This window comes from Salvelinus namaycush, chromosome 4, assembly GCF_016432855.1.
Source record: "Salvelinus namaycush isolate Seneca chromosome 4, SaNama_1.0, whole genome shotgun sequence".
In the NCBI taxonomy this organism is placed as follows: Eukaryota; Metazoa; Chordata; class Actinopteri; order Salmoniformes; family Salmonidae; genus Salvelinus; species Salvelinus namaycush.
In genome coordinates, this window is record NC_052310.1 from 25,242,363 (window position 1) to 25,257,602 (window position 15,240).

At 40.4% G+C, this 15,240-nt stretch overlaps 1 protein-coding gene across 3 annotated transcripts; it reads right to left on the minus strand.

Moving 5' to 3' along the window:
* Positions 1-722: 722 nt before the first annotated feature.
* Positions 723-14,064, minus strand: LOC120046374 (ataxin-7-like protein 3). Of its 3 annotated transcripts, XM_038991554.1 has the most exons (8): positions 13,977-14,064; positions 13,091-13,214; positions 12,677-12,809; positions 12,296-12,467; positions 9,095-9,195; positions 2,747-2,769; positions 2,228-2,273; positions 723-1,770 (listed from the first exon to the last, which is right to left on the minus strand). In XM_038991554.1, exons 2-8 carry the CDS (start codon positions 13,139-13,141, stop codon positions 1,691-1,693), a joined length of 606 nt encoding a protein of 201 aa, XP_038847482.1. In that variant the 5' UTR covers positions 13,142-13,214; positions 13,977-14,064; the 3' UTR covers positions 723-1,690. The 3 variants fall into 3 exon arrangements, with proteins under 3 accessions (XP_038847482.1, XP_038847484.1, XP_038847483.1); XM_038991556.1 differs by lacking the exon at positions 2,747-2,769; XM_038991555.1 differs by lacking the exons at positions 2,228-2,273; positions 2,747-2,769.
* Positions 14,065-15,240: the final 1,176 nt, after the last annotated feature.

A 15,240-nucleotide genomic window follows, 5' to 3' on the forward strand; every position in this document is an offset into this window, starting at 1 on the left:
ATAGAGGATGATAGAGGCCTCTAGTGGTCAAAAGGCTATGTTAGCATGGGCAGCGCCATTGAGGGCTTCCACTATTTTAATTTAGTCAACTGGGTGAGACTTCCAACTTCATTGGCTGATCCCTCCTGTTGGAGTCATGTCCAACCCAGTCATCAGAAGGGATCAGCCAATCGTGAAGAATAAAATAGACTACTTCAAAATGGAGATCACCTCAATGGCACTGCCCATGCAGATGCTATAATGGCACAGATACAAAGATGAGTCCTATCTCTACAGCTGAAACTTTTGAAAGCTCCCTTTCTGCAAGAATGGGGGGAATGGGTTTTATTTGTCACTGTTCCGACTGTAGCAAAGATACTTTACTCTGAGACTGAAGGCTACAATGTCAAACCTCACGCCAAATACAATGTCTGAGTCTATAGGCTTTAAAATCAAGACATTTTCAAAAACACATAGCAAGCTAAAAGCCCTACTAGCTACATCACTTTGGGCACACACCAAAAAGTTGAATTTCCACAACAGGCAATCAACAGCCTCCCCTGCTCACGACTGAGTGCACTAAAGGCTGGGAAGGCTTAGGGTATGTTCAGGTTCATTGAACAGAAAAGTGTTTACTAAAACTTGACTTTGTTGCAACCCCCCCTCCCCAGATGTATGCATCAGCCCACATCAAGCCAAACATAATTTTAATTCCTATACTCGCAGTTCAAATATTACACATCGACAGATGACAATCGTTTATTACTTGACAGATGAACAAATACAAAGCCATGATAGCAGCATTTCAACTATTTAAATATTTACACTATCACAACACTGAGGACACATATAACCCTTTACAATGTAAACAAATAATAAAGAATGTTTTGAATGCTAGAAAACAAGCCTAACTAACTACTCATCTACAATGAAACAGATTAACCCATGTTCTACTGCAAGGAGTTTGCAGTTTATTTCAAAACCTATTTCCACAGGTGAATGACAAGTGACGGGAGTCCTTTCAGCATACTCATCAGTAGGAGAATCATGATGTTGACATTGTGAATATGGAGTAATAAAATGACAAACCATTAATTATTATTGTCTGTAAGTTGTGTGACTTCTGATTTTAACTGTCCATTTGTCCATAATTATGTTCTTGTCAAAAAAATGATAGTTGAAAAGACTTCTTGACTGATAATATCATCAAAATGTCAGTGCATAATCAAATGGTCCTTGGTATCCATTGCTCTGACCTCGACTGCCTCTGCCTAGCCACTGTACGACCTCACTCCTTGTCTGTGCATTGACAGATTCTAACACAATATTTCATAAAGATGCCAGCCAAGAGCTACCTATCGATAAAATAATGTATGATATAAAATAATGATTATTGGTGCAACGATTCGGTGAGGGGGGAAAAAAACGGAGGAGACACACTGTGCAGGGGGTCTCTGGACTGCTTCAGCAGTGTTGTGTTCATTAGGGCACACAGTAACAAAACATTTTAAAACGTTTCACAATGGAAAAAACAAACAAGCATTTCTTATTGGAGAAGTTCAGTCACTACCTCCCTGTATCAGTCAGTTTTGTTCAGTGTGGTGCTTAATGAACACGACCCATTTAGAAATAGTCTACTACACATCTGTCACGGTCCATTGAAAAACAAAAGGAGCCAGGGTGGACTCTGAATGGTCTTCCTGTGTGTCTGTCACTGAGGGAAGGCCTCATCTTTCATCAGCATGCGTGGGCTCTCCTGGTTGTCCATACGCCGTCTGGGGCCCATCATACCTGTGGAGACAGACTGACTCTATTTATCAAAGTCATCTCCATTCTCCACTCCAAGCAAATTATACTGTGGCTGTGAAATTATGATTATGGGGACGTTCCAGGAGGTTTTTATTTTAGTTACACTCGTCAAATGATCTCTGGAACCACCTTCATATAAAATAGCAATATCTTCTGAGGTGCACAGCGCAACTGCAAAACATCTGACCTAAAACTTATATTTCATATGCGCCACAGTCCACACCTTACTTAATCTCTCATTCTCAATGACCTAGAACTAGGGTAGAGCGTCTCAGGGACAACTTGCATACAGTATATCCTTTGTCATAACACTGTCATACTATTGAATTAATGCCAGAGTGTGTATTAGGCCTATCCAAAGAATGAGGCCTAAAGCAATCGCCCCATTTGTCACAATTACCATGCATTTAGTAGTTACAGACTAATGATGATAACTTACCACTCTTATGTTTAAATGATTTGGATCTCCTGGGTGAGTTTGGATTCTACAATAAAAAAAGGAATATATATATATATACACATATGTTTTAAAGAGTTTACACAAAACTATAAGAAATATGTAATTTAATTGTCTTATTCGATAAAAATAATATGTTCTGTTTAACAGAAAGCTTGACAATCACAACAAGCATTAAAATTGAAGAAATCAAAATTTGGTCTCGTCGCCTTTCAGGATCATGCTGCATACTGTTGGAAACTTTACGAACATATTAAGATAACTTTATTTTTATGGTTTGTTTTGGTCGTGCTTTCCTGTAGTAATTTTATTAGATTGGTTACAACTACACAAACCCCAAGTGCCAATCAACATTCTCCCTTCGATTTCTCACTTGAAATTCAGCTGTGGCACTGGATTCTATTCAGATAAAGCATCAAGAAAAGCAGAATGATCAACTAGTGGCAAAACTATGTTATTACAGAAAATATTTCATTGTGGTTTCAAGGAAAGTGCAAATACCTTATCTGATTTTCTCTTCTTCGCTGCAAAAATGAGAGCATTTTATAAGACACTTGGACATAATTTTCAATGATTTACAAGATATCATAATGTACAAATACAAAAGAGAACCAAGCACATTGATAACACTTCAAAGAATATTTCTTAACTACTAGATCAAACATGTACAACTACATTTTGGATGCATGTGCACACAGTTGAAGTAAACTCTGTTTCAGTTCAAATTAATGTAGAGATTGACTACTGGTATTCACCATTATAGGATTCTAATTTCCATTTGTCTTCTCTTATGAGTAGATACATTTTATATAACTGTCAGTCACCAGGGTTGTGTTTAGTAGGGCACACTGTAGGAAAACGTTTTGCAATGGAAAATAATAAGCAAGCAAAAACTAAAGAAGGAAGTACCAGTGACTCGCTCAATACGGAAGTTGTCAGATGACGCAGATGCCCAACGATGAACCATCAAACAGGCAAAGCATCAATACAGGACTAACATTGAATCCTACTACACTGGCTCCGATGCTCGTCGGAAGTGGCAGGGCTTGCAAACTATTACGGACTACAAAAGGCAAGCACAGCCGTGAGCTGCCCAGTGATACGAGCCTACCAGACGAGCTAAATTATTTCTATAGGCGCGCATCTGGGCAAGCAACACTGAAGCATTCAGGAGAGCACCAGCTGTTCCGGATGACTGTGATCACGCTCTCCATAGCCGATGTGAGTAAGACCTTTAAACAGGTCAACATTCACAAGGCTGCAGGTGTAACAGTTTAACTTTAGACCGTCCCCTCGCCCCGACACGGGCGCGAACCAGGGACCTTCTGCACACATCAACAACAGTCACCCACGAAGCATCGTTACCCACGAAGCATCGTTACCCATCGCTCCACAAAGGCCGCGGCCCTTGCAGAGCAAGGGGAACCACTACTTCTAGGTTTCAGAGCAAGTGACGTAACTGATTGAAACGCTATTAGCGCGTACCCGCTAACTAGCTAGCCATTTCACATCCGTTACACAGGGCCAGACGGATTACCAGGGCGTGTACTCTGAGCATGCGCTGACCAACTGGCAAGTCTCTTCACTGACATTTTCAACCTGTCCCTGACCGAGTCTGTAATACAACATGTTTCAAGCAGACCACCATAGTCCCTGTGCCCAAGAACACCAAGGTAACCTGCCTAAATGACTACCGACCCATAGCACTCACATCTGTAGTCATGAAGTGCTTTGAAAGGCTGGTCATGGCTCACATCAACACCATTATCCCAGAAATCCTAGACCCACTCCAATTTGCATACCGCCCCAACAGATCAACAGATGACGCAATCTCTATTGCACTCCACATTGCCCTTTCCCACCCGGACAAAATGAACACCTACGTGAGAATGCTATTCATTGGATCACTAAGTTAAGGACCCTGGGACTAAACAACTCCCTCTGCAACTGGATCCTGGACTTCCTGACAGGCCGCCCCCAGATGGTAAGGGTAAGTATTAACACATATGCCACACTGATCCTCAACACGGGGGCCCCTCAGGGGTACATGCTCAGTCCCCTCCTTTACTCCCTGTTCACCCATGACTGCATGGCCAAGCACGACTCCAACACCATCATTAACTTCACCGACAACGATGAGACAGCCTATAGGGAGGAGGTCAGAGACCTGGCCGTGTGGTTCCAGCATAACAACTAGAGGTCGACCGATTAATTAGGGTCGATTTCAAGTTTTCAGAAGAATCTGCCTTTTTGGACGACGATTACATTGCAATCCACGAGGAGACTGCGTGGCAGGCTGACCACCTGTTACACGAGTGCAGCATCAAGAGGACCTGTGGCTGCAAGGAGCCAAGGTAAGTTGCTAGCTAACATTAAACTTATAAAAAACAATCAATCCTAACATAATCACTAGTTAACTACACATGGTTGATGATTTTACTAGGTTAACTAGCTTGTCTGCTTTGCATATAATGAATGCGGTGACTGTTAATTTATCATCGAATCACAGCCTACTTCAATTTCGCCAAACGGGTGATGATTTAACAAAAGCACAATCGTTGCACAAAAGTAACTAGCCATAAACATCAATGCCTTTCTTAAAATCAATACACAGAAGTATATTTTTTTAAACCTGCATATTTAGTTAAAAGAAATGCATGTTAGTAGGCAATATTAACTAGAGAAATTGTCACTTCTCTTGCGTTCTGTGCAAGCAGAGTCAGGGTATATGCAGCAGTTTGGGCCGCCTGGCTCGTTACTGTGTGAAGACCATTTCTTCCTAACAAAGACCGTAATTAATTTGCCAGAATTTTACATAATTATGACATAACATTGAAGGTTGTGCAATGTAACTGCAATATTTAGACTTAGGGTTGCCACCCGTTCGATAAAATACGGAACAGTTCCGTATTTCACCAAAAGAATAAACGCTTTGTTTTCGAAATGATAGTTTCTGGATTTTACCATATAAATGACCAAAGGCTCATTTTGCTGTGTGTTTATTATATTATAATTAAGTCTATGATTTGATATTTGATAGAGCAGTTTACCTACCACCGCTCAGTCAGCAGCAGGCTCGTAAGCATTTATTCAAACAGCATTTTACTGCATTTGCCAGCAGCTCTTAGCAATACTTGAGGCACAGCGCTGTTTATGACTTCAAGCCTATCAACTCCCGAGATTAGGCTGGCAATACTAAAGTGCCTATAAGAACATCCAATAGTCAAAGGTATATGAAATACAAATGGTATAGAGAGAAATAGTCGACACGTCATAATGCCTATAACAATGACAACCTAAAACTTCTTAAATGGGAATATTGAAGACTCATGTTAAAAGGAACCATCAGCTTTCATATGTTCTCATGTTCTGAGCAAGGAACTTAAACATTAGTTTTACTTTCTTCTCCAACACTGTATTTTTGCATTATTTAAACCAAATTGAACATGTTTCATTATTTATTTGAGACTAAATTGATTTTATTTATGTATTATATTTAGTTAAAATAAGTGTTCATTGTTCATTCAGTATTTTTGTAATTGTCAATATCACACACATATATATATAAAAATCGTCCGATTAATCAGTATCGGCTTTTTTTGGTCCCCCAATAATCGGTATCAGCGTGGAAAATTATAATCGGTCGACCTCTAATAAAAACCTCTCCCTCAACGTGATCAAAACAAAGGAGATGATCGTGGACGACAGGAAAAGGAGAGCCGAGCACGCCCCCATTCTTATTGACGGGGTTGTAGTGGAAAAGGTTGAGAGCTTCAAGTTCCTTGGTGTTCCCATCACTAACGAACTGTCATGGTCCAAACACACCAAGGGCAGAGGGCAAACAAAACCTATTCCCACTCAGGAGACTGAAAAGATTTGGCATGGGTCCTCAGATCCTCAAAAAGTTATACAGCTGCACCATCAAGAGCATCCTGACTGGTTGCATCACTGCCTGGTATGGCAACTGGCACTAGAGGGTAGTGCGTACGGCCCAGTAAATCACTGGGGCAAAGCTTCCTGCCATCCAGGACCTCTATACCAGGCGGTGTCAGAAGGCCCTAAAAATTGCCAAAGACTCCCAAGTCATAGACTGTTCTCTCTGCTACCGCATGGCAAGCGGTACCGTAGAGCCAAGTCCAGGTCCAAAAGGCTTCTTAACAGCTTCTACCCCCAAGCCATAAGCGTCCTGAACAGCTAATCAAATGGCTACCTGTGCCCCCGCACATTGACTCTGTACCGGTTGCCAGGGTTGGGGAGTAAAAGATTTTAAAAAATGTTTAATTGTAATCTGTTACTTTACCATAAAAAATATTGTAATCAGATTACAGCTACTTTTTAAAAACTAGATGATTACGTCGAGGATTACTTTTAAATTCAGAAAGCATGTTATATCTGTCACGTTCCTGACCTGTTTTCCTTGTTTTTGTATGTGTTTAGTTGGTCAGGGCGTGAGTTGGGGTGGGCATTCTATGTTATGTGTTTCTATGTTTAGGTTATTTGTCTATTGGCTTGATATGGTTCTCAATCAGGGACAGGTGTTTTACGTTTCCTCTGATTGAGAACCATATTAAGGTAGGCTGTTCTCACTGTTTGTGGGTGATTGTTCCTGTGTCTGTCGCACCACACGGGACTGTTTCGTTTTCGTTCGTTTGGTTAGTCTGTTCCTGTTCGTGCGTTCTTCGTGTTTATGTAAGTTCACATGTTCAGGTCTGTCTACGTCGTTTTGTTGTTTTGTAATTTTCCAAGTGTTTTTTCGTGTTCGTCTTTGCTTTAATAAATATTCATCATGTCTTCACAACACGCTGCATTTTGGTCTGATCCCTACTCCTCCTCTTCAGACGTAGAGCAGGAGAGAAACCGTTACAGAATTACCCACCAACCAAGGACCAAGCGGCGTGGGAGAAAGCAACAGCGCACGAAGGAGGAATGAACATGGGAGGATGTTTTGGATGGCAAGGGTTGCTACACATGGGAGGAGATCCTGGCTGGTAAAGATCGCCTCCCATGGGAACAGCTGGAGGCAATTAGGAGAGAGGAACCGGCGTTATGAGGGTACGCGGCTAGCACGGAAGACTGTGAGTCAAGCCCAAACATTTCTTGGGGGGGCTACAAGGGAGTGTGGCGAAGTCAGGTAGGAGACCTGCGCCAACTCCCCGAGCTTACCGTGGAGAGCGAGAGTACGGGCAGACACCGTGTTATGCGGGAAAGCGCACGGTGTCTCCTGTACGTGTGCTTAGCCCGGTGCCGGTTATTCCACCTCCCCGCACTGGCAGGGCTAGATTGAGTATTGAGCCGGATGTCATGACATGGCACCAGCCTTACGCATGGTGTCCCCGGTTCGCCTACATAGCCCAGTTTTTTCGTGTTCGTCTTTGCTTTAATAAATATTCATCATGTCTTCACAACACGCTGCATTTTGGTCTGATCCCTACTCCTCCTCTTCAGACGTAGAGCAGGAGAGAAACCGTTACAATATCCATTGATTCTTGAAGAATATCATTTATAAATGCCTCATGAGTTAGTTCAACTGCCACACTCCACGAGAACCCAAAATATAAATATAAGCTTGTTTTTCTCCATCGTTTGTAAACATTGTAAATGTAAACAAACACTGTATATCCTCACAACATGGTTAAAACATGTTGATAACATGGATGGTCAGTCCTTACATCCATAGCTCTGTCTATTAATCTGAGTGGTTACATTTCTCCAGGCCCATCCCTCAGCTTTTTACCAAAACCGAGGTGGGGTAGCCTTTTTGTTATTGTTTCATCTGTGGATTTACCGTTTAAACAGTTATAGATTATCAAGATATCAAAGTCTTACCAACAAAAAGGTAAACAATAGGCCTATAGCAAATGCAGCATATGGCATTCCTTTTTCACATGTAAATAGCACTTTTCAGTAGCACTCAAAGTATGCCATTCCATGAGCGCAGCATTTATTTTTCAACTCGAATCAATGAGCCCAATCAGTCCTCCATGACAACAAAATCAGAAACAGAGTAGGGCTGGCTAATAAGTCCTTAGTTTTGGGGTTATGCTCAGGTAAAACAATTTGGCTAATCTATACTTCCAAGTCCTATTCTTGAAGATCAAAGGGTAAAACATTTATTGGAATGACTGGAATTCTGATAGACTTTGGTTTTTAATGTAAAGATATAATTGAATCATATTATTATATGTAGTAGAAAGTGATGGGTTAGAAGAAGCCTACATAACCAACCCTTAAAGTAAAATTTTACATCCATATATGGCCAGCTATGTAAACTTTAACATTGATTTATCCTACAATAGCTGTTGTTCAATTGCTAACATACATTTTTGTCTTCTAATGCCTTTTAAGGAGAAAGTAATCTAATAGTAATGGAATGTAATCAGATTACGTTACTGAGTTTGAGTAACCCAAAAGTTATGTTACTGATTACAATTTTGAACAGGTAACTAGTAACTAACGGATTACATTTAGAAAGTAACCTACCCAACCCTGTCGGTACCCCCTGTATATAGCCTCGTTACTGTCATTTTATTGTTTCTCTTTATTTATTTTTTATATTTTCTTATTTTCTTCATTATAATTTTTATGTATTTATTGTTTACTTCAGTTTATTTAGTAAATACTTTCTTAACACGTATTTTTTCTTAAAATTGCATAGTTGGTTAAGGGCTTGTAAGTAAGCATTTGATTGTATTCAGCACGTGACAAATAAAATGTGATTTGATTTAACCTCTGTTCTTATTGGATAAGATCATGTAGTACCTTTCTGTTTCACAACGTTTGCTCTTGTTTTCTGCCTACTAAACAGGACCCAGATCACCTTGAAAAGGAGGGTGAAAGCCAGTCCTTTACCTTTCTTTTCCGCCCCATAGGACCAGTCGTTATCATTGACGTCATCATTATCCTCCTGGTCGCTCTCTGATTTATTGTTAGTGTTGTTGCCGGTGACTATTCTGTGTGGGGAAGAAATGACAGTCAGTGATCCATTGATTTATGGCCAGACCTGGGTTCAAAATACTATTTGAAATCATTTCCAATACTTAATCTGCGCTTAATTGAGCTTGTGTGGTTTTATGGACCAATAGAATAGTCTCAAAACGGCAAACCCCGCCCATCTGTTACTCCAGGCAGGCTAAAGCAAAGTACTTGAAAGAATCCTTCCTTCAGGATTGCTTGAGAAAGTAAGGCTACAGTTTAATTAAAAGTGTGCAAACTATATTTGATTAGAAAATAATAATACCCTGTTGTGGTATGAGGAAAGGGTAAAACATATATTTTTAAAGATGTTTTATTGTCACATACACCAGATAGATGCAGTGAAATGTGTTGTTTTACAGGGTCGGCCATAATAGTACAGCGCCACTGAAGCAAATGAGGGTTAAGTGCTTTGTTCAAGGGCACATCAGATGTTTCACCTTGTCGGCTTGGGTATTCGAGGCAGCAACTCCAGTCTTAACTTCATTACATTGCTGTCTGCACTGCAATGTCAACTGGTTTTAGGGTAGCTGTGTTTAAAGGTTAGCTCAACCAAAACAAAAATACTTGTCTGGTTGAAAACGGCCTATGAGGCATCGACATTAGTCAGAAACATTTATTCTAGTGCCAAAATGTAATACAAAGTGTAAATAGGATCATTTTGGTCATTAAGTCAATATCTTCCAAAACTATGACATAAATTCCTAAATCCTTGGATATTTATGATTTGGTTTTTGATTTCAATCATGCCCAGTCTTGCCCACTAAAAGGGGATGGTAACGCCTAAGGAGATTTGTCATGCACGGAGAAGCAGCTGAGCTGAGTGCAGCAGAATCAACCTACAGCCTGCCCATTTCTTTACAGACAACAGAAATACCCATTAGCACGCAGCGCCTCAGTCTTGTTTACATGAAACAATACATAGTTGCCAATGTTATGTTGAAAGAACGAGACTTGGTCTTTATAAACGGCTTGTTTTTCCCCCCAACTCAAACATCCTCACATTCGTGAGATAACATTAGCATCATAAACACAAGTATCAAAGGTATTCTAGAAAGGAAGAAATGCTCAGGGTTTAGGATTCTTGACCAATCACGTTGTCATGCTGCGTCATGTGGTTGCTAAAGCCATCCATCTCGTAAAGTATGGTTGCTGTTTAGGATCAGTAAAGAGGAACACACAACACCAGGCTATTAGCGAACATAACACTCCCACTTCAAACTCTCGTTGCTTCAGTCATGGCTTCTAGCATTTCATAACAAGGATGTGGAAAAGGGAGGCAAAATTAGTGAGTTCAGCCACCCCTTTAACCGCATCAATATGACATACAGTTGAAGACGGAAGTTTACATACACCTTCGCCAAATACATTTAAACTCAGTATCACAATTCCTGACATTTAATCCTCGTAAAAAAATTCCCTGTCTTAGGTCAGTTAGGATCCACACTTTATTTTAAGAATGTGAAATGTCAGAATAATAGTTGAGAGAATGATTTATTTCAGCTTTTACTTCTTTCATCACATTCCCAGTGGGTCAAAAGTTTACATACACTCAATTAGTATTTGGTAGCATTGTCTTTAAAATTGTTTAACTTGGGTCAAATGTTTTGGGTAGCCTTCCACAATAAGTTGGGTGAATTTTGGCCCATTCCTCCTGACAGAGCTGGTGTAACTGAGTCAGGTTTATTGTAGGCCTCCTTGCTCACACATGTTTTTTCAGTGCTGCCCACACATTTTTTATAGGATTGAGGTCATGGCTTTGTGATGGCCACCCCAATACCTTGACTTTGTTCTCCTTAAGCCATTTTGCAAGTATGCTTGGGGTCATTATCCATTTGGAAGACCCATTTGCGACCAAGCTTTAACTTCCTGACTGATGTCTTGAGAAGTTGCTTCAATATATCCACATAATATTCCTCCTCATGATGCCATCTATTTTGTGAAGTGCACCAGTCCCTCCTGCAGCAAAGCACCCCCACAACATGATGCTGCCACCCCCGTGCTTCACGGTTGGGATGGTGTTCTTCAGCTTGCAAGCCTCCCCCTTTTTCCTCCAAACATAACGATGGTCCTTATGGCCAAACAGTTCTATTTTTGATTCATCAGACCAGAGGAAATTTCTCCAAAAAGTATAATCTTTGTCCCCATGTGCAGCTGCAAACCGTAGTCTGGCTTTTTTATGGTGGTTTTGGAGCAGTGGCTTCTTCTTTGCAGAGCGACCTTTCAGGTTATGTCGATATAGGACTTGTTTTACTGTGGATATAGATACTTTTGTACCCGTTTCCTCCAGCATCTTCACAAGGTCTGTGCTGTTGTTCTGGGATTGATTCGCACTTTTCACACCAAAGTACGTTCATCTCTAGGAGACAGAACATGTCTCCTTCCTGAGCGGTATGACGGCTGCGTGGTCCCATGGTGTTTATACTTGCGTACTATTGTTTGTACAGATGAACATGGTACCTTCAGGCGTTTGGAAATTGCTCCCAAGGATGAACCAGACTTGTGGAGGTCTCCACCTTTTTTCTGAGGTCTTGGCTGATTTCTTCTGATTTTTCCATGATGTCAAACAAAGAGGCACTGAGTTTGAAGGTAGGCCTTGAAATACATCCACAGGTACACCTCCAATTGACTCAAATTATGTCAATTAGCCTATCAGAAGCTTCTAAAGCCATGACATAATTTTCTGGAATGTTCCAAGCTGTTTAAAAGACAGTCAACTTAGTGTATGTAAACTTCTGACCCACCGCAATTGTAATACAGTGAATTATAAGTGAAATAATCTGTCTGTAAACAATTGTTGGAAAAATGACTTGTGTCATGCATAAAGTAGATGTCCTAACCGACTTGCCAAAACTATAGTTTGTTAACAAGAAATTTGTGGAGCGGTTGAAAAACTAGTTTTAATGACTCCAACCTAAGTGTATGTAAACTTCCGACTTCAACTGTACATGTATTGCCCAACTGCAATGTAGATGACATAGCATTAAATAATTGGTTAATTTGCATAGTGCGACTTCTTTGTGGACGGTCTGGAACATGCCAATTGTTTCAGTTGTGCAGGGCGGGTAGGTGGCTAACCTGCGGTTGGCTATGCGGCTGCTATTGCGCCCCATGCCCAGGCATTTCTCCAAGTGAGGGGCGAAGCGCGACGCAGCGATGCTCCGGCTGCAGTTGGGACAGACACACTCCTTGTTCTTCCACTGGTTGTACACCTGCCCGAACACATCCACTCCTGGCTGGTCCACAATTTCTACTCATGCAAAAAATAAAGAGAAAGAAAAATTGTAGTTCAAAGCACTTTACATAGTAAAGGTATATATTATATATTGCAATCATTGTATGGTGGTGTAGTTAGCAAATTAAGAATTGTGGAATGATATCTTCTGTACACGTCTTTATCTTAACCATTGTTAAACAATAATTTTAAAAAATAGGTGAGTAGAAAGTAGAAATACATACCAAAGTCCCTCATGGTTTCTTGGTCCGTGTCTTCCAGGAAAAAGTAGCCCTGCTTAACGGCCCGGTGTACCTCAAAGCACAGGCCCAGACAAGCATCCTCCACCAGGTCAGAAAGGATGTCCTGAGCTACGCCCTGCCAACCACCACAGCATTATTATATAGAACCAGGATATAGCCTTTCTATGGAATGATACTGTGAGAAGAGTTGGCTACAGAACGGATTCACACTAGGGCCAAACAGTCAAGCTGAATTGCGCTGGCCAGGTTACACATCAGCCATAGCTGCAGTCCAAATGACACACAGTCCAAATGTTTAAGCCTTTGTCTAAGACTAAAATTAAATGTGTGGGTGAAAAAACGATACCCTCATGTATAGTCCACACAGGACTAAACCAAACCTACTACTATATTTACCTCCAGCTTGCTGTTGTCCAGGCTGGACATCGAAATCTCATCCATTTTCATTTGCCAGAATTAGAAGATGAGCCCACACTTCTGTGTTCATGCTGTAAAGCAGCATGCATTGGCCAAGACGGGGCTAGACCAGACAGGAGAGAAGACACATATCATAACACATAATTTAATCTTCATACATTACATTTACAATGTAAACTATATTTTAATGAGTCATGGTAAGGAGTGTGGGGAGCAACAACAAGCAATGAAACATTGTAACAAAGGGTGACACAACTAAATGCACAATGAATTATATTAAAAAGTGTTATCTAGGCTATTCACGTTTATAACCTGTCATTTATGACAAAAAATAATTGGATTATTCGTTGTTTGTCGTACAAATCAGATAACGACATGCTACGTTTCCTGCTTTGCATCATATATCGTGTACAGAACAGCATTGAATAAATGTTTTCCTTATATTCTTTTTTAAAAATCATACAGAAGTCCTCGGCCCCTACTATGGGGCATAACATTGTCCAGTATGCACAATTGAAAATAACGCAGATAGACACCATTGCATTCGTGTCGATTTCAGATTAGCAGAAAGAGACGGGGGATATTTTGTGATTATTTACAGAAAATAACAAAAAATACTGGAAATAAATGTATCATCAACCTAACATATGGTGCAATCGGAAGCAATTGTAAGACTTTGAATGTTACTTCAAGAAACAGATTACTGCGAAGCACGCTATGGTTTGCTTAGTGCACTGCTGCTGATCGTTTTAAAAACTCGATACAGTGTCACAAGAAAAATATCACTTCACGGTTGTAGCTCCCTTTAGCCTTGACGATCACAACAATTAGATACATGCCAGTCCATAAATGTTTTTTTATTTACCTATATCGGAAGGCATCCATCTTTACATCAGACGACTCAGGCAGTAGCAATCGATCGCTACACAAGAGAACGCCAAACACTAGCAGCATTGCTGTCTTCAGTGAACCCAGCCGGCTATTGTCAGTGGATTTAAGCATGTCCACGTACAGTCCAAGTGACCCATATTCTCCCACTCCAGTCTTTAACACTCTCTCTTTCTCTCTGGGATTTACATATAACATGATTTGTGATTTTATGGTAAATGTCTGCTTTAAAAACTTGGCAGAATGGCTTTAGTTGTTGAAATAGCAAATAGAGGCAAGTTAATAAATGCTGATTGCAATACAGCATTCCTCATTAGAGGTCCCCTCACATACAATTAAAAGAGACATCATGAAAAAAATAACACTTCCCTTCTCTACCGTGTATCTCAATATTGGTATCATCCCGGCCCTTGTTTTAGCATGCAGGTGTTGAGAATTATAATGTAGATGCATATCAATATTATATTTTAGATAAATGTACATGATTGACACATTGGTGTATGTTGATTTAAAATTATAAATGTCTGGTCAGTTTGATGAAAGTGGTGGAAATGACAGTAGTGATGAGCAACAGCTTTGAAGGTTTCTCCTGCTTTGAATGGAGTTAGGTTTTTGTACAAGCTGCTCATGCAATTGTGGCACTGGGTGTATGCCAGTGACCCAGGTATGACAAGTGCAGCTATAGACTGCCTCATCTTCAGCCTCGAATCCAATAATGTGCAGATACTCAGTATAGCCAGATCCAGAATATGTGAACCTGCTTGACAACCCAATTGCTCTTGTGTTGTCATAAAACTTGGGCTACCTCCAGCCTTCTGTTGGTACCACGTAATTGTCTAGGTCCTGGTATCACTAATAACATTTGAGATTTTAGTCATTCTTATCCAGAGCAATTAGGGTTAAATGCCTTGCTCAAGGTCACATCCACAGATTTTTCACCTAAGCTCGGGGGGTTTTGAAATAAAGACCTTGAAGAAGATAGACTTTATGACCAAAATGTTTCACCTTACTGTAGTTAGTGTTATATCAGTCAGAGGACATCACAGCTCAATAAATCAGAGGACATCACTGCACAAACGCTATAGACAAAAGTCTACAATTTCTAATTGTAAAGGGAAAGGAGGAACAGAATAAATACTATAAATAAGTATTCGTGTGTGTGTGAAAATGCATAAAAAAAATTATTTTATAAGCCATGGCCCATCGAACAGTCAATGGCAATGTAAAAGCTGAAAAAAATT

Coding starts and splice junctions, on each gene's coding strand:
- LOC120046374 (XM_038991554.1), bottom strand. CDS start 13,141: ATGAAAATGGATGAGATTTCGATGTCCAGCCTGGACAACAGCAAGCTG. Junction 2,770..9,094: donor CTATGGGGCGGAAAAGAAAG/GTAAAGGACTGG, acceptor TCATTTTTGCAG/CGAAGAAGAGAAAATCAGAT. Junction 2,274..2,746: donor AGAAGAGAAAATCAGATAAG/GTATTTGCACTT, acceptor TTTTTATTGTAG/AATCCAAACTCACCCAGGAG.